General features: G+C 42.4%; 1 protein-coding gene across 1 annotated transcript in view; it reads left to right on the top strand.

Moving 5' to 3' along the window:
- The window catches only part of SLC9A9 (solute carrier family 9 member A9), a 771,103-nt gene that overhangs the window by 389,649 nt on the left and 361,759 nt on the right, over positions 1–19,695 (top strand). The window contains 1 exon segment of the mRNA XM_023751381.1: positions 12,744–12,832. Coding sequence (XP_023607149.1) covers positions 12,744–12,832 — 89 coding nt within the window.

The following is a 19,695-nucleotide window of genomic DNA, read 5'->3' as shown; positions in this document are numbered from 1 at the left end:
ATCAAAAAATGGGCAACGGACCTAAATAGATACTTTTCAAAAGAAGACAGAAGGAAGGCCAAGAGACATATGAAAACATGCTCAAAATCACTAATCATTTGAGAGGTGCAAATCAAAATGACAATGAGGTATCATCCCACACCTGTCAAAATGGCTATCATCGACAAATCAACAAATGACAAGTGCTGGCGAGGATGCAGAGAAAAAAGAACCCTCATGCACTGCTGGTGGGAATGCAGACTGGTGCAGCTACTGTGGAGAACAGTATGGAGTTTCCTCAAAAAACTAAAAATGGAACTCCCATTTGACCCAGTAATCCCACTTCTAGGAATATATCCGAAGAAACTAGAAACATCAATCAGAAAGGATATATGCACCCCTATGTTCATAGGAGCACAATTTACAATAGCTAGGATTTGGAAACACCCTAAATGCCCATCAGCAGATGAATGGATTAGAAAACTGTGGTACATCTACACAATGGAATACTACACTGCTGTAAAAAAGAAGAAATTCTTACCATTTGCAACAGCATGGATGGAACTGGAGAGCATTATGCTAAGTGAAATAAGCCAGTCAATGAAAGAAAAATACCACATGATCTCACTCAAATATGGATAATAAAGAAAATTATAAACTGATGAACAAAAATAGATACAGAGGCAGAACAGCATTGAACAGACTGTCAAACTACAGTGGGAAGGCTGGGGAGGATTGGTGGGGGGAGGTAAGAGATCAACCCCGAAAGACTTGTATGCATGCATATAAGCATAACCAATGGACGCAAGATACTGGGAGGTAGGGGAGACCAGGGGAAGGTCAATGGGGAAAAAAAGGAGACATATGTACTACTCTTTGTAATACATTAAGCAATAAAATAAAATTTAAAAAAAAATTAAAAAATAAATTTTTAAAAAATTAAAAATAGAACTCCCATTTGACCCAGTAATCCCACTTCTAGGACTATATCCCAAGAAATTAGAAACACCAATCAGAAAGGATATATGCAGCCCTATGTTCATAGCAGCACAATTTACAATAGCTAAGATTTGGAAACAGCTTAAGTGCCCATCAGCAGATGAGTGGATTAAAAAACAGTGGTACATCTACACAATGGAATACTATGCTGCTGTAAAAAGGAAGGAACTCCTACCATTTGCAACAGCATGGATAGACCTGGAGAGAATTATGCTAAGCGAAATAAGTCAGTTGGAGAAAGATAAATATCACATGATCTCACTCATTTGTGGAATATAATGAACAACATAAACTGATGAACAAAAACAGATCCAGAGATAGAGAATCATCAATCAGACAGTCAAACCTCAGAGGGAAGGTAGGGGAGGGTGGGGGTAAGGGGGAGAGATTAACCAAAGGATTTGTATGCATGCATATAAGCATAACCAATGGACACAGATACTAGGGAGGTGAGGGCATGAGCGGAGGGGGCAGTCGGACGTCCCTCAAGGGGTCCCAAATTGGTGAGGGTGCAGGCTGGGCTGAGGGACTACCCCCCTGCACGAATTTCGTGCACCGGGCCTCTAGTATATGTATATGTATGTTCTGAGCTTTCTATTGTTCCACTGAGCTTCTGGTCTCCCCTGTCTTTATTATTTCAGCCTCATGGCTCATTTCAATCCCTTCCCTTTCCCCAGGTTCTTTGCTATAAATACTAATATTTATTATTCCATTTGGACTTGAAAATAACTGCTAGGTTTCAAGCAAAAAATAACTCTGAGATTATGATTATGATTGCATTAAATTTTTATATTAATTTGAAGAGAAGTGGTGTTTTTACAGTGTTGAGTCTTCCCACCCAGGAGTATATTATATCTCTCCCACTATTCAAGTTATATTTTATACTACATTTTTATATACTGTCTTCACATTGCAAATTTCTTGTTAAGTACTTTTTAAGCTATTTTATACTTGGGGTACTATGATGAATGGAAACATCTTCCATTATGGTTTCTAACTGGCTATTGTTTGTTTATGTGCCTCTAGATTTCACTATGATATTTGAGTTACTCTTTATAATTCTGAAATATAGAACTAGAGCTGATTTGAAGAATTAAGATTCATAAGCAGAAGTTATATAGACTATCCAGGCCATAAGGGCTATATCAGCACCAGCATGCTGGCTGATGCATTCTAGGCACTCAATATCTGTTGTGCACTGGAATGAATGATTTTTGCTTAACAAAAGGAAAAATGCCAAAATCGGAACAATGGAATTCTTTATGCATGCCCCATGCCTCATAATATTCTTTCAGATTCTACATATCCACTGGTCAGGATATTTCAGTGCAATTTATATGCTAACTAAAGGATATATAATAGCCTAGCCAGTTTGGCTCAGTGGATAGAGCGTTGGCCTGTGGACTCAAGGGTTCTGGGTTTGATTCTGCTCAAGGGCACATGCCCGGGTTGCAGCCTTGATCCCCAGTAGCAGGCGTGCAGGAGGCAGCCAATCAATGATTCTCTCTCATCATTGATGTTTCTATCTCTCTCTCCCTCTCCCTTCCTCTCTGATATCAATTAAAATATACTTTAAAGAATATATAATAAATGGCATTAATCTGAAATTTTACTTCTCTAACTATTATGTTAAAATACAAACATGTAGACCTGAGGAAATAAGAGCCTAGTCTAGAAGAATATGGTGTACATATGTTGGTTTGGCTGCCCAGCACCCATTCTCACTTTCACTAGGAATAGCATCCTGATGTTACTTAGGGAACTACTTCCTTCTCCTCCATCAGATATCATCTTTTAATCAAGGTATATATACCCCCCCGCCCCTAGCCCCTGGACAAGAACACTCAAAGCTAGGTTGGGCCGATACATCTTCCCTGGGGTATGAACCTTTAGGAGGGAGACAGAGGAGGTGTAACTGTTGGTATCTCTTCTTTTCAACAGCAAAACCCTGCTGTGACCCCCTATCTCTTCATGCCACAGTCCTTGGAGTTGCCTTCCTGCCTCTTTTCTGAGAGGTATTATGCTTCCCTCCAATAAATTCCTTTCTGATTATGGTAGCCAAAATTAGTTTTTATTGCTTGCAAACAAGGAAACCCTAATGGTACAAGGGAAGGAAGAATCACAAGGTATTTCAACAAAAGAAATTGCATAACTTGGTGACAGAAGGGAAGAGAGGCTCAGAGACACAGCCTTTAGGCTAGGACACTTGGGACCATCTTATGCCAGGTGCATACTGATAGAAAAAAAGTCAGACTTTTAATGACAGTTTGCAATGTTCATTATCCATTTCGATTCAGCTTCTTATAAGATTAATTATGAACACTTCAGTTTGAGGGGGCTTGCTCATTACCACATCTCTGCTTTCACTTTCCATTGTTACTAATTTGATGATGATCATTTGATTTATTTTGATCATCTTTTACTTGAAAGGCCACATTTGTAGCTGAATTCATCTCCATCCTTTGGAAATTGTACCTGCAAATGTTCAATAGACACATAGAACTTAGTTTTATGGAAACAAGTTGCTTTTAGAAATGCAAATGAAAGTTGGTGCTTCTATTACCCAGAAGTCTGATTCTCTGCTGCTGGGAATATATAAGGACAGCTTGAGAAACTCTTCTTTGGGGAGACTGGGCAGAATGTCAAGTACAAGTGAGTCAGAGGATGAGAGTGTGTAGCTGGGAATGGACTTTGGGAGTCCCTGCCAGCCTAGAACACACAGAGAGGAGTGTGTGTGGACATGTCTGCCCTACTGAAAAGTCAGCTACTGAGGTGTATGTCTCTAGTTTATAGCTTTTATGCTGATTTGCTGAGGGATTGAAATAAGTCCTCCTATTAATGGGTATCTCAGTTTTCTTTACCACTAAGGTAAAAGGATTTTATTCTTTTGTAATGGAGGGACACCGTGAGTGAAGGAATGTGGCTTGTGAGTAAATGTGTGACCGAAAGGCAGTCTCTCTCTGAGGTGCCTGGTACACATGCATATCTAATCTCTGATCCAATGGAATTTTTCTTGTACAGAGGCCTATTCTCTAAAAGTCATTAGGTTACTGAGCCATTATTTTAAATTGAATATTGAAAATAATTCAGTAGTATTATTTATAGCATAACCTATAATGGAATTGAATCCTATTGTAGAAGCTGCTCTTCAGTTTATAAAGATACCAAAACGCACAGCTAGACAGGTTATTTGAAAATTCATTTCTGTAATGTTTCCCAGCTGAGACTTTGTGAGTCAGATTTGTGCCAGAAGCAAACTTTCAGGGACTGTCATTAAACACCCAAAGAGTGATTTCTAATGGCACACTGGCCCACATCTAATGATTTCTTTGCTTCTAGGCACTGCTGTAAAGGGCAGCATCCATTTTTAGGATCCTGGAGAATATTGTATGTCCAGTGGAGGCAGAGAAGGGGGAAGGAGGCCATTGGCATACCTCATTTTCTCATACAAAAAGTAAACAGTATAGCCCACTACTGTCTTTACTCAGCATAAAATGATTTCTGTCTAAAAAAAGAAACATGCAAAAATCAGAAAGAAAAGTCCTGATTACTGCTGCTGTTGGGCATTGGAGTCTAATTCGAGAGAGTAGAAGACTGAAAAAAAAATTATTTTCTATCCTCACCAGAGGATATGTTTATTGATTTTTTTATTTTCAAAGTTTTTGAGAGAGAGAGAGAGAGAAAGAGAGAGAGAGAGAGAGAGAGAGAGAGAGAGAGAGAGAGAGAAAGAGAGAGAGAGAGAGAGAGAGAGAGAGAGAGAGAGAGAGGTGTGAGAGGAACATGCTCCCATACATGCCCAACCCTTTGGTATATAGGATGCCACTCCAACCAACTGAGCCACCCAGTAAGGGCTGAAAATTTTTAAAAAGCTGGGCAAAAACAAGTGATGGTCTGGCCCAGTCTTTAAGGAATTAACCAAGTTATCTGAAAGAGAGGAGCACTCAGCACTCATGGAATTTCATCCCAATCCAGAACGATCTCCTGCAGTGATGGGAGCCTATTTCATTGTCATGATAAAGAAACTGACACATCCCCTGAGGGCTTCCAGACTGTGAGAGGGGGCAGGCCAGGCCAGGTTGAGGGACCCCCCCCCCACATATATATATATATATATATATATATATATATATATATATATATATATGAAATCATGATCCATGTGGATAGGCATTTATTTTTCAGCTTCTGTATCTGAAGGCTTTATCAACTTTTAATGAGAAAAGAACTACTGAATTATATTATCAATAACAGAGACTGTAGGTGATAGTAATATTGAATAAGAAAATTTAAATTTTAGGAGAAAATAGACTCTGCCACTAATAAATTCAGATAAATATCTGACTGTGTGTGAAGATCTAAAATTAATTTCTCCTGAATTCTATTTTCAAAGCAGATAAATATTTTTTGAAATAGAGATTTATTCCTTTGACAAACTTGCATCTGAGCATCTGATGTCTGCTGGACTCTGTAATGGGGTTGAGGGCAATACAAAAGGGGAGGTCATAGACCCAGCCCTAGAGGAGATCTAGGTCAAGAGGTAGACACCAAGCATCTAGTTGACCAGAAGTGAAGCTGTGGGGCCATGTTTAATTCTTCAAATCCATATATGCAGAACTTGAAACAAATGTAAAAACTGAACTATTCAGATCACAGACATTTAAGATGGGAAGATATTTAGAGGTTATCTACAGCAGTGTTTGCCAGAGTTTCTTGACCCTTATTGGCAAAAATTAAAATAAAATAGCTTTATTCTCTGCATACAAGCATAGATATTTTTGGCCCACAAGGGTACAAGGGTACTTGTATACTTTAGAGTACCCAAAAATATTAATAAAAGATTATGACATTCTTATACTTTCTTCCACACTTTGGTGGGTTTTTGTTGTATGCCTAGATTTGAAGCATACTAATGCACACCATCTTCTTTCATTCATTGAGAAGAAAACAATAGACCAGGCAAAGAATTTAAATTACACGTGTTATCCAACTAGTTAAGGGTCTGAACCGTGACCAATAGACCTCAGGTCTCCTGATACGCAATGTAGTACATTTTCCTTATTTAATTTACAGCTATACATTGTGATACCGGAACTGGTGAGCAGGAATTTTTCCTGGGGTTTTGTCTCATGGAATCCAAGAATAAAGCCACAAACCAGAGGTGTTCAAATAAGGCAGGAGTTTATTGCAAACAAACGCTAGCTCCCTGCTCAGAAGGGAGATTCAAATGCCTTGCCCAGGAAGCATTCTGCTCTTCCCCTTATATCTGCTAAAGCCTTGCTCTTTGTCTATCTGTGCTGCTCTCTGATTGGTTCATGGCCTTTTTGCAATATTTTGTTTTACACTTGCATGAAAAACATCCTTGTTTCAAAACACCCTGTTTTTCTGCCATCCTGTTTTCTGCAAAACACATTTTTTGTTTGTTTCAGCTAGCTCCACGATGCCTCCTTCTTTCACCCCTTACCCTATCTACCTAATTTTGCTTTAACCCCTTTTATTCCCCTCTCCTATTAGGAAACCCCAACTGCTGTTGGGAACAGGGGTGACAGCCACTCTAGCTGCTTCCTGCTGAATGGGGACGTTGACTGGAAGCAGCAGTCAGGGTTCCATCAGAGGTGGGTGATCTAGGGGTCCACAGAAGAAGGTTGCTTGAATTTTTGGTTCCATCTGTAGGACCATCTGGAGTTTTATAGCCTTGAGAAGAAACAAAACATATTAAGCCAAATTCTATTTAACCATTTCAGTTTCCCTATTTCACTTGTCCTGGCTTACTGACCTGTGTTATTTACATAACTTCCTTTCAACATTTCTCTTTAGAAACATTCTATTACTTTCAGAAATAACCAGCTTTAGAATCCACTTTCTTTTTCCTTCATTCACATTGAATTCCCTACTCTAGACCCGACTCTTCTCATCTTTCAAGACCCAAATGCCTCTGATCCTTCAGGAAAACTCTCCCCATCTCTCTCTCATTTTCCCCAGCCCAAAAGAAATCACTCCCTCTCAGAATTCCTGCTGTCTTGTCACTTACTACCTTCCACCTGCCAGTAGATGTCTTTGTGTACACATTGTCTCTGTTAGGTGACACAGAACTGCCTGAGGTAGAGGACTGGGTTTATTCATCCTTGTGTCTCCATAGCCAAAACTTGTGCTTTGCTCATTGAATGACCTCAATAGATAAATAACATTTGAATGGATAAATAGCAGATACCCAAGATAACTTGCAAAAATCTGATAATTGTAGTATTACTAAGAATGATCTAAATTTGAATTACCAGGAGTACAGAGCACATTTTCACCAGATTTTCCTTAATGCAGGAATGAATGTGGAAGAAAAGGCAACAAATAATGTTTAAGGGCACAGGATGTACTAGATGCTTTGTATTGCTTCCTCCAGCAACTTGTTAAATAGGAAATATTGTGTTTATCCCTGGAGTGACCTTCTCTAAGTTATTCCTTCTTTTCATGGCCTAGAGACATGGTCCATACTCTTATTTTACATAATGCTACTGACCAATCTTAATTTCTCTTTGGCTACTTATTTTTTCTTTATTTTTTAATTCTACTGTCTTTAGGTCCATTTTTATGTATCTTTTCTAGATTATTGTGATAAATAGTCCATTTATTTCCTTTTTTTCTGATAAAATACATGAATATTATAAACTTTCCTCTGAATACTCCTTTGCTTTATCCCATTGGTTTTGATAAGGAATCTACTATATACTTATTGTTATTTATTTCTATATAAGCTAAACTTTCAAATTTGATTTCATCTTCAATTTTAATTTTATTTAGAAGAATGTGACTAGAATTCCCTACTGGATATGTTTACATAGCTATATTATTTTACTCATTTCTAATTTTAGAACATTATGATCAATGGCTATGATTTGTTTGTTTTCATTTTTAGAGGGGGGAAGAATTCATTGAACTATTTGGTAGTAAAATATAGCATCCATTTTATTCTTTGTAAGTAATTTCTTTCACATTCTCGTATTGTTGGGATTAAAAAATAAATAATTTTGCCCTAACCGGTTTGGCTTAATGGATTGAGCGTCAGCCTGCAGACTCAAGGATCCCAGGTTCGATTCCAGTCAAGGGCATGTACCTTGGTTGCAAGCTCCTCCCCAACCCGGGCCCTGGTCTGGGCCTGTGCAGGAGGCAACCAATTGATGTTTCTCTCACATCAATATTTCTGTTTGTCTTTCCCTCTCTCTTACACTCTCTCTAAAAATCAATGAAAAAATATTCTTGGGTGAGGATTAAAAAAATAATAAAATGAAAGAAAGAAAGAAAGAAAGAAAGAAAGAAAGAAAGAAATAAAGAAAGAAAGAAAGAATTTTAAAATGAAAATCAAAATTTTAAACTCTTCAAATGTCCTTAATAGATAACTGTTCTATTAAACTAAAATTACTTCATAGAATCATATCGACTTTGGAAAATCATAGAAATGAAATATAGAGAATAGAACACAAAATTATAGTTTAAAACATTTTTTATAGTTACCAAAGACATTCATTAGAAAAAAAGTAATAAAAATGTCTTGATCCTCTAGGACTATCTTCTAATTATCCCAAGATCTAACAGAGTAATAATAAAATAAAAGTCTCTTTTTAAGATTATACAAGGTCAAGGCCAAGCCATAGTAAAGGTGAGTTGATAATACCAGAGTGTTGGTCAGAGGTTTGCTTCTCAGAGTGTGATGCCAAGGCCAGCAAGGAGCATGGACATCCATAGTATAAAATGCACAAGTCAGGCCCTATTCCAAACCTCCTGAAGCAGAATCTGCATTTTAACAAGATTCCAGGACTTTGACGATACATTAACATTGCAGAGGCATTAAGTATAGTTCTGATCTATCTCTTACCTAATGCAGATTCTGGGGCTGCAGTTGAACTTCCAGGCAAGGTGAAGTGGCTTCTAATGTATGGGGAAAACAGTAGGGTTCACTTAAAATGAAGCACAGCCTGAGAGTGACAAGGACAAGCAACACAGACAGGTGAAGAACAGCAGGAGGGAAAAAGGAAAGAAGAGGGTTTCTCTGAGGAAAGCCGCTTCCGTCACTTGGACACAGACATCAGAATTCTTTATTATTTCACCTGAAAGTTTGTGTCTAGGGGTTTAGAAACATCTTTTTCTATACACTGGAGTCTTCCTGAGTTTATCTTTAAACCTCATAACTTCCTTGAAAAAAATAAGTTTTTATGAATAAAAGGTGTGGTAATAATATTTTTAAATATTAATTTAGAAAGGTTGCCTAAAATTGAAAAAAAATATTTGAAAGTATGTTTATTTTATCTTTACTTTTTCTGAATGTTGGGCTGCCTCTTTTCAAAATGTCTAATGGTTTCATTTGGAACCAATATTATTTCCTTGTCCTGAACTAAAAAATCGACAAACTGAGGTGTTAATCCTAGTAAGTTAATATAATAATGTATAGGAAAATAATAGACCTGCGAAGTTGGAGTACATCTAAACTTCTGCTTTATGAGAAGAATTTTTTTCTACAACAGATCTGGTGATGATCTTTCAACCCAAATATTTCAAAGGATGGGAATGTCTCACACTTCAGGGCAGACATTCCTTGTGGGGTAGCACTCCCTTTTCAGAATGACCATGCCATTGGGAATTGGAAGACACGTGTCGGAGTCTGGCCGTGCCTCTTGGATAGTTCTAGGCCCAACTTACTCTTATCCCAAGGCTCTTGTTCTAATCCAGTGGCTCCAACTCAGTGGTTCCAATCCAGTGGCTCCAACCCTTTTTAAAAACATTAATTCCAACCAAAGATAGTATAGAAATAAGACAGAGCCCAGCAACAACAGGGAAGGATCTGGGGAGTATTATGCTGAGCGAAATAAGCTAGTCAGAGAAACATAAGTATAACATGATCTCACTCATATGTGGAATCTAATGAACCAAATAAACTGATGATCAAAAATAGACCCAGAATCATCGAAGCATGAACAGACTGTTGAACCTCAGAGGGAAGACAGGGGAAGGTGGATGGGAAGAGATCAACCAATGAACTTATATGCATATATGCATAGCCCGTGGACACAGGCAATGGGTGGTAAGGACCTATGGGGGGAGGGGAAGACAGGAGTGGGCTGGAAGAGGTTATGGGGGGAAAGGAGGACCTAAGTAATACTTTTAACCATATAGATTTTTTAAAAAAGAATAAAAGTGAAAAGAAAAAAAGGACTGAGCCCAGGCCTCTGGAGTTTGGCACCCCCTTTGTCCCAGTTACAATAGGAGAATACAGGTTGTATCTTATTTCCAGATGGCAAACCATCAATAGTTTCAGAGAACCACCAAGATTTAAGATGAGAAGGGACCCATAGGAAAGTACTGGAAAAGAGGAACTGTCTGGCTATTGACAGATGAATGCAGGAAATTAGGCATGCAGGTGGTGGAGAGCTAAAAAAGTAAATGAGAGATGCTGAAGCAACACAGAGGTAGTATTTGCAGGAAGCAAGTATGAACCCTGAGACTGGAGGGCAAAGGGGAGAGAATCTGGAGGCTCCTAAGAGGGAACCACTGAGCTGGGACCTGACCTCCAAGGGCACTGCCTGGCCGCTTCGGCTTTCTCGGAGTAGGTCCCAGGAGGCTGATCTGGAAATGCAGAAAAAAACCACACAAACAGAAATTCAGGCCATCAAAATGAAAGGCGAACATGGTGGGTGGTGTGGGTAGGTAGGCTAAATAGCCATCTCAGGTGGTGGATAAAGAATAATTGAATTTATTTAAGGAAAGGGATTGGGAGAAGGGATATCAAAAGGGAAGGGCTGCACAGCACCGAGCCAAGGGGTCATTGGGTCAATGATGGCAGCACCCAGGAGCTGGAGTTTCATCCCTATATGCACTCACTATTGGGAAACTTGTCATCAGTGAGTCTGGAGGCTGAGGTGGGCTTGGAATGTGAATGGAATGCAGGTGTACAATCAGGTGTCTTCAGGACAGTTTCAATTCCTTAAATGGTCTGATTTCTGGTGTCCAGCAAGGTGTGTTTTTTTTCTGGTCTTTTGTTCCCCTGGTGGGGATGGGGTGGGGACTTACAAATGGCTGTTATGGATTGTATTGCCCTAAAGTTTTAAAATTAGAGGCTGAACCAGCTACCAAAGCCTTGAAGAAGAGCCATGACTGGGCTGCCTGAAAGAACATCAGGCGAACAGGAAGAAGCAGGCATCTGTCCCCACCTGTTGCTCCTCTGGGGCTCCTCACCCTCCACCCAAACGCTCAGGTGGAGGAAGGTGTGCCTGCCCAGTCCCAGCCCAGAGTCACAGACCAGATGGTGGCTTAGAAGCTCAGACACTAGTTTGCTAACTGGCCCAAAGGATACTTGGTGCCCCTCCCCTCCTCTGTGCATCCAAGAATTTGAGATACAGAGCATGTAAGTGTTGTCTAGAGCCTCACGTACCCACAGTGCTGGTGCACGCAGGCGCAGACATGTGTCCCTGGTGTTGGTTGTTGTTGTTGTTCTTTTTTTTTAAATAGAAATTCTGTAAAGAGTAAATATAACATTTTATAAGTATTTTTTCCCTTAGAATTTCTGAAGAGAAGCTAAGAAACTGAGATATTACCAAAAATGTATAGAAACGAATACTGCATATATATTTTTTGGCAAAACTTTCTAGTTGCTTTCATTTTTACCTAAAATTTTGAAACAATATTAAAAGAAATAAGTAATAAAATATCTAGACACTTGTATTAGGTAAATATGTCTTAGCAATTTTTTTTTATCCAAAACCAACCCCCCCAAATAACCAACATATAAATAGAAGCATAAAGTGTACATATAAAAAATATGCTTGGTTCTTTAAAATTCTTTATTGTAGGTTCATTTGAAATGTCAGTGTTCAGCTCACATATTTCTATACTCTTAAGAATCATCAACACTTAATTTTTGAGTGTTTTTAATTGAAAAGATTCTGTTGCTTAAAATTCCATTCAACCCCCTGACCTGAGGTGAAAAATACTTAATATTTGTGTTTTTCCTAAAGCCTTCCTCTGTGCTCAATTTCTCATAATTAACAGAACATTTAATCCAAAGTAGAGTGCAGCCCCCACCACTTCTCCATTCCAGCCCAAAGGCAGCACAGAAAATATCAGAGCCTGAGACACATTTGTCCCATGGTAGCTTCTTGTGTATGTGTGGCTTGATGGCATTTAAAGCTGGTATAATAGGGACATACAGGAATCTCTTTCTTGCTTGGCACATAAGGTCATTGGCAAGGACAGCAAAACCCTGGTAGATTTCTCATGTCAGTGACTCATGGTTTTGGTTTTTTTTTTGTATGTGTGTGTGTCTCATAGTTTTTATACTAAATTATGACATGACAGGAACTGCTTCCGATTCTTCAAAGTACCCAATGGAAAGAAAATGTCAGGGCTAATATGCCAGCATTTAGTGAATGCAGCCAAGCAGTTGTGCTAGCTGAGTAGTCCAGAGTTGATGATGCAGCCTTCTCTTCATGTTTTTCCAAGTGTAACTTTCCTAACTCGTGACCAGGGAATCATTTGTCCTCAGGAAGAATCTACCTCTTAATACTTTAGGTCTTTAGTTTTTTTTCTTTAGTTTTGATGTTGCCAGGCCAGTGTTTAAATGCAAGCAGTGATGTTTACCCGATTTCATTATCATAGTAGTTATTAGCTGTGTTAACTCTACTGCCACCAAAGGGCCTTTCATCTTCTTCTAGCTGGAATAGGCCTACCCTTTGACATAGATGAGAAAGAAAATTGGTTTTAACTGGTGTGTTTTTGAATTTCAGGAATAGTTGCTGTTCTCTTCTGTGGAGTCACACAGGCACATTATACCTACAATAATCTGTCATTGGATTCCAAAATGAGGACTAAACAGGTAAAAGGAAAAACTCCCTCCCTGCCTTATGTCCTTTCTCAATGTAACGGTTACACAGCAATGCTGGCGGTGCACTCGGAGTTTCATTAGCAAAGGAAGCTCCAGACTTCATTAAAGTTTGGGATATTTTATTATTTTTTTCCCCTCCAGGATAACCATTCAATATGTTCTGCTTGGTAAGCAAAAATCTATAATAATAAAAGCGTAATATGCTAATTAGACTGGACAGCCGAACGACCTTCTGGATGTCATTCCGGACGTCCTTCCGGATGAAGCTGCGGCAGTGGGGGCTGAGGCAGAGGTGGTTAGGGGCAATAAGACAGGCAGGAGAGCAGTTAGGGGCAATCAGGCAGGCAGGCAGAGGTGTTAGGGGTGACAGGCAGGCATGCAGAGTAGTGAGGGGCTATCAGGCAGGCATGCAGAGTAGTTAGGGGCTATCAGGCAGGCAGGCAGAGTGCTTAGGGGCTATCAAGCAGGCAGGCAGGCAAGTGGTTAGGAGCTAGCAGTCCCATATTGCAAGAGGGATGTCAGACTAAGGGATTTTCAACTGCCAGTTTAGGCCCTATCCCATGGGAATCCCTGCGGGATCGGGCCTAAACCAGCAGCCAGGCATCCCCTGAGGGGTCCCAGATTGTGAGAGGGTGCATGCTGGGCTAAGGCCCCCCCCCCCCCCCCTGCACGAATTTTGTGCACCTCTAGTATAGTTATAATAGTCTCTCCCTCCTGAGAAATGTGGGCCATAGACTGTCAGACTTGAAGATGAAAGGCCCACAGATGCTAATAATTTACAGTCACTTACATCTAAAAGCATTATAAAGCATGTGAGATTGGGTAGACAGAAGGAAACGAAGAAGAATAAGGAAGCCGTGTTTGCTCCTTAATTATGTGCTTTTGCTTCTAAATAAACTGAATTGCCAGTTGTCACACAAAAGAATGTACCTCTCGTATGCCAAGAACATGTCTGCTTGGATATTTGCACATGAGCATGCACAAATCCCTTCCACAAACTGCTGCACAGCCCCTCTGTGCCAAGCACTGTGCTAGGTACTAGGAATAAAAAGACAGATAGCATCTGACCCTGCCTGTAAGAGGTTCATTATCAAGTCTGTTGATAAAGATTAAGATGTGTAGTGAACTGTGATAGAAATATCTCCATAGAGTGTTTGGGGAGCATTCAATAGAGCATCCTCCAGTTACTAGGATTGGGAAGGGGAGAAGAAGGTTTACAGAAATGATGCCCAATCTGGAGCTTGAAATACAAATAGAGGTTAATCAGGTAATTACGTGGAGCATTGGAAAGTAGCAGAAAAGGCATTTGAGTCCCAAGTTATAGATGAACAAGAGCCTAAGGCAGTTGTTTGAAGCACTGTAAATAGTTCTGTGTGGCCAGAGAATGGGGTAAGGCTGAAGCTACTGGGATCCAGTGATAGATGAAACCAAAGATATAGCGAGAGACCAGCTTATGAAAGAATGTCCAGTGAAATATTACTAAGCAATAAAAAATAAAAATAAAATCTTGCCATTTGTAACAACATGGATGGACCTGGAGGTTAATATACTAAGTGAAGAAAGTCAGACAGAGAAAGGCAAATAGCACATGATTTCACTTATATTTGAGATTTTAAAAAATTAAACAAATAAACAAAACAAAAACAGACAATAGAAACAGAGATTGAACTGATGATTGCCAAGGGAGTTTGGGGGGTGAGGGGAAGAGAAGGTGAAGGAAAATGTGGTAAATAACATTGTGATAACTTTGCATGGCGAGAGATGGTTACTAGGCTTAGTGTGTTGGTCACAACATAATGTATACCAGTGGTTCCCAAACTTATTTGGCCTACCACCCCCTTTCCAGAAAAAATATTACTCAGCGCCCCCTGGAAATTAATTTTTTTAAAATTTTAATAGCAATTAAACAGAAAGATATACGTATTAATGTTTCTACCTTTTTCGTAAAATATAGTAAAGAAAGGTGTAAATTAGAAACATTGAAGTTTGAAATTATGAAACTATTTATTGAACTCAGAATAGAAAGGTAATACATTATAAACATGATATTATTAATTGTAAAGCGCATATAATTATTACAAAATAAATAAATAATACCAATTATAGTCGCACTATTTGTTAGTTAACTTTAACTTGTCACAATATCACAACAATCTAACTTAGAGTTATATTACGCCGTAATTTTCCCGTAATAATTATGGGAAATCTCCTGATTCATAGCGTGCTCCAAAATCTGCTGGTAGTACTGCCAGTAGCCAGTACTGCCACTGCCATTCCAGGCTTTGGCCTTGAGATCGACCAATCGCAAGAGTGGCAGTTGCCCGCAGCAATGCTCGTAGTGCTCACGTGTTTTGGAACGGCAATTCAGTGGCACCACGTGAACAGTAGCAGTGCGCGATTGCACATAGCTCAATGCAAGTGAGGGAGTATGCGGGAACCGAGCCAACATCCAGTACGTTGTTCAAAGAAAAATTAAGCGTTATGAGCAGAATACATAAATCAATTTTTCTAAATCTTCTCTTCTTTCTTTTATGCTTTCACTGCCCCCTTACAGTTATTCATCGCCCCCAAATGCACCTGTGGCCATCACCGCCCCCCTGGATCGCTGCAGCGCCCACCAGGGGGCGGTAGCGCCCACTTTGGGAATCACTGATGTATACAAATGTTGATCATTATATTATACTAGTAGCCCAGTGCATGAAATTCGTGCACTGGGGTGGGGGGCAAAGGGGCCCCTCAGTCTGGCCTTCACCCTCTCCAATCTGAGACCCCTCAGGGAATGTCCAACTACCTGTTTGTGCCCACACTTTTAACAGATAACAGCTCCATTGTTGTTTCTTTCTTATGCTTAAAACCATTGGAATTAGTAGGTATTCAAAGTGTGTATACATTTTGGGGGGACACCCTGTATATCTCTAGTCAGTGGTGAAAGAAACCAACAGCAGATTTGGAACCCCCAGACAGGGAACCTTGCTCACTCCCCACGTCTCCCCACTTCACTTTCCACCTTCGTGGGCAGCAGGAGAATCAACATTTTCTCTCATTAATTTGGAAAAGCATGCCCTGTCACCCTTTGCCCAGCAGGAGTGCGCTAGGCCCCAAGCAAGCAAGGCTCAGTCAGGGCAGCCTTCACTCATGGGTGCTGGCACCCAAAGTGCATATTCCTCCTCTACAGTCGCCCCGACTATCCCACTGTTTCACTGAGAGGACAGAATTCCTCTCTGCCTCTGGGTTCTTGATCTTGAACACTGACCGAAGGCACCTTAGAGAGGGCCGCCCGCGCCCACCAGGTGTGTCTGTCTGCACCTGCTCCCGCCTCAGGACCTGCATTAACCCCCCAGAGGTGATCTCATAGCTGCACTGGCCTCTGTGGGAACAGGGCATCACCACTTTGCCCTCTCACTGTCACCTCACAGGCGCCCACCCTCAGCACCCAGAACACCCAGACACTCTCCAAAGGACGTGAGCGCATCAGAGGGGATGTGTGCACATCCTGTGGGGGTGTTAGGCATGCTGGGTTGATGGAAGTGCGGTGGAGAGGCAGGGGGAACTTGTGCATGCCTTGGTTTGCAACTGTTGCAGGCGTGGGAGGGTGACAGTGTGCTGGGGGATGTTCGCACGCCAGGGGGGTATGTGCACACCAGAGGCCTCTGGCTTTGCAGATCCGCAAACCCCCGTGGCGCAGCCAGGAGGACATCAGTCTGGCCCGCCACGGTGGCTGTCCCTGTGATCCTGCACCTTCTGGGCCAGGAGGTGGATCTTGCACAGCCACTCCTGGGCGCTGATGGCCTGCAGGCTCTGCTTGGCGTGCTCACAGCTGTCATCACTGCCATGTGGGGAGTACAGTCTGCCCTCTGCCGGCCTGCCTCCCCTATCCAGAGGCTCTCTGCGCTGCTCACCTGCCCAGAGTGACTGGGGCTGGGCTGAAGCCAGGCATCCTGCCCTGCCCAACACCAGCGGATCCACCCCTGTGCGAGCTGCCGCCCCGCCGTGAAGGGTCACGGATCCAGGTCCCAGACCCCGGACAGCCTCAAGCACTGCCCCCCACCTGGCAGGGTCACAGATCAGGGTCCTGGGACAGCAGACAGCCTCAAGCACTGCCCCCCGCCCGGCAGGGTCACAGATCCAGGTCTCGGGACCGCGGACAGCCTCAAGTGCTGCCCCCCACCCGTCAGGGTCATGGATCCGGTCCCAGACAGCGGACAGCCTCAAGCACTGCCCCCCGCCCGGCAGGGTCACAGATCCGGGTCCCGGGACCGTGGACAGCCTTGCCCACTGCCGCCCGCCTTCAGTATGCTTCAGGGTGGGGGTCCCCACTGGGGTGCCTGGCCAGCCTGGATGAGGGGATGATGGCTGTTTGCAGCTGGTCACACCCCCTTCAGGGTGGGGGTCCCCACTGGGGTGCCTGGCCAGTCTGGGTGAGGGGCTGAGGGCCGTTTTCAGGCTGGCGGGTGACTGAAGCTCCCAACCTCTCCTTTTTTCTTTTGTTTTTATTCCGGGATTTATTTACCTTCTATGGCTGTCACAGGAGCTGAGAGCCACCTTTAGCTCTGAGGCTCGGCTCCAGCTCTGAGACCTCTGCTGCTGAAAGCAGGTACTGGGTTTGTTTGGGTTCTATAATTGAAACACTGTTGCGGTCCTGCTGGCTGAAGCCCTGCTGGCTGAAAGCAGGTTTCTGGAGTTTGTTTAGCTTCTATATTTGCAACAATGTTTCTTAAACTGCAAGCTCAGAAGCCGGCAGCGGCAGGCGGGGAACGTTGGCTTCCTCCATCACTGAAGCAAGCAAGCCTCCTGTTCACTTCAAGCTGCCTGGCTGCTGGCCGCCATCTTGGTTGGCAGTTAATTTGCATATCGCCCTGATTAGCCAATGGGAAGGGTAGCGGAGGTACGGCTAATTACCATGTTTCTCTATTATTAGATAGGATATCTGAAAGTAATATAATATTGTCAACTTTAATTTTAAAAAAGAAAAGACTTTCATACCTTGTGAAGGAGGTTAGACTTTACCCTAAAGATAATGGGGAGTGGCTTAAACAGAAATTCATCATCTCACAGCTTTAGAGCTGAAGTCTGAGATCAAGTTGTTGGTAGAATTTGTTCCTTCTGAGGCCTGTAAGGGAGAATCATTCTATTCCTCTCTCTTAGCTGCTGGTGGTTTTCTAGTAATCTTCAATGTTCTATGTCTTATAAACACATCATCCTGATCTGCCTTTACACTTACATGGCATTCTCCCTGAAAGCATGTCTGTCTCCAGATTCCCCCTTTTTAAAAAAATATTGCCCAGCTTGGTGTGGCTCAGCAGTTAAGCATCAACCCAGTAACCAAGAGGTCACTAGTTCAATTCATGGTCAGGGAATATGTCCTGGTTGCGGGCTTGTTCCCCAGTGAGGGGCATGCAGGAGGCAGCCAATAAATAATTTTCTCTAATCATTGATGTTTCTGTCTTTTCCTCCCTCTCCCTTCCTCTCTGAAATCAAGAAGAATATTTTTTAAAATACTAAGGAGAGAGAGAGAGAGAAACAGTGATTTGTTGCCCTGACTGGGGATCAAACCCATAACCTTGATGTTTTGGGAGGATGCTCTAATTAACTGAACTATTGACTCAGGTCAAATTTTCCTTTTCTATAAGGACTAGAGTCCCAGTGCACAAAAATTTGTGCACTCGGGGGGTTCCTCAGCCCGGCCTGTGCCCTCTCACAATCTGGGACCCCTCAGGAGATGTCCACCTGCTTGCTTAGGCCCGCTCCCTGAGAGTTCGGGCCTAAGCTGGTAGTCAGACATCCCTCTGGCAGCACGGGAGACCTCAGGGGATGTCCACTTGCCAGCAGGGAGCAGGCCTAAGCTGCAGTCAGACATCCTTAGCGCTGCTGAGGAGGCAGGAGAGGCCCTGCCACCACTGCTGTGCTGGCAGCCATCAGCCTGGCTTGTGGCTGAGCAGAGCTCCCCTGTGGGAGCACACTGACCACCAGGGGGCATCTCCTGCATTAAGCATCTGCCCCCTGGTGGTCAGTGTGTGTCATAGTGACCAGTCATTCCCAGTCATTCTGCTGTTAGGGTCAATTTGACTATTACCCTTTTATTATATAGGATAGAGGCCTGGTGCACGGGTCGGGGCCAGCTGGTTTGCCCTGAAGGGTGTCCCGGATCAGGGTGGGGTGCCTGGCCAGCCTGGGTGAGGGGCTGAGGGCTGTTTTCAGGCTGGCCACACCCCCTTCAGGGTGGGGGTCCCCACTGGGGTGCCTGGCCAGCCTGGTTGAGGGGCTGATGGCTGTTTGCAGGCTGGTCAAGGCCCCTGGCGACCCAAGCTCCCAGCCTGTCCTTTTTTTCTTTCTTTTTTTTATTTTTCCAACAGGTATCTAGGATTTATTTATCTTCTATAATTGAAACTTTGTAGCCTTGAGTGCAGCCCAGGACTCTGGAAGCCTGGGTTGCCCCTGGCAACCCAGGCTCCCAGAGCCTCCTTGAACGGAGGCCATGCCGGCTGGAAGCAGGTATCTGGGATTTATTTATCTTCTATAATTGAAACTTTGTAGCCTTGAGCGGAGCTCAGCGCCGGCCAGGGCAGGCGGGAAGCTTGGCTTCCTCCATTGCCAGGGGCAACCAAAGCCTCCTGCTCGCTCCAGCTCTGTGGCCTCCGCCATCTTTGTGATGGAGTGAGGGAGTGACAGAGTGATGGTTAATTTGCATATTACTCTTTATAGATAGGATATCATTCATATTAGATTAGGCGTCTACCCTACTCTAGTATGACATCATTTTTACTCACTAATTGCATTTTACATTTTCAATGACCCTGTTTTCATGTAAGGTCACATTCTGAAGCATTGTTGGTTAGGACTTTCAACATATGAAT

The sequence above is a fragment of the Myotis lucifugus genome, unplaced genomic scaffold (genome assembly GCF_000147115.1).
Source record: "Myotis lucifugus unplaced genomic scaffold, Myoluc2.0 scaffold_21, whole genome shotgun sequence".
In the NCBI taxonomy this organism is placed as follows: Eukaryota; Metazoa; Chordata; class Mammalia; order Chiroptera; family Vespertilionidae; genus Myotis; species Myotis lucifugus.
The sequence above is the reverse complement of the archived record's forward strand: the minus strand, read 5'-3'. Positions and strand labels throughout refer to the sequence as shown.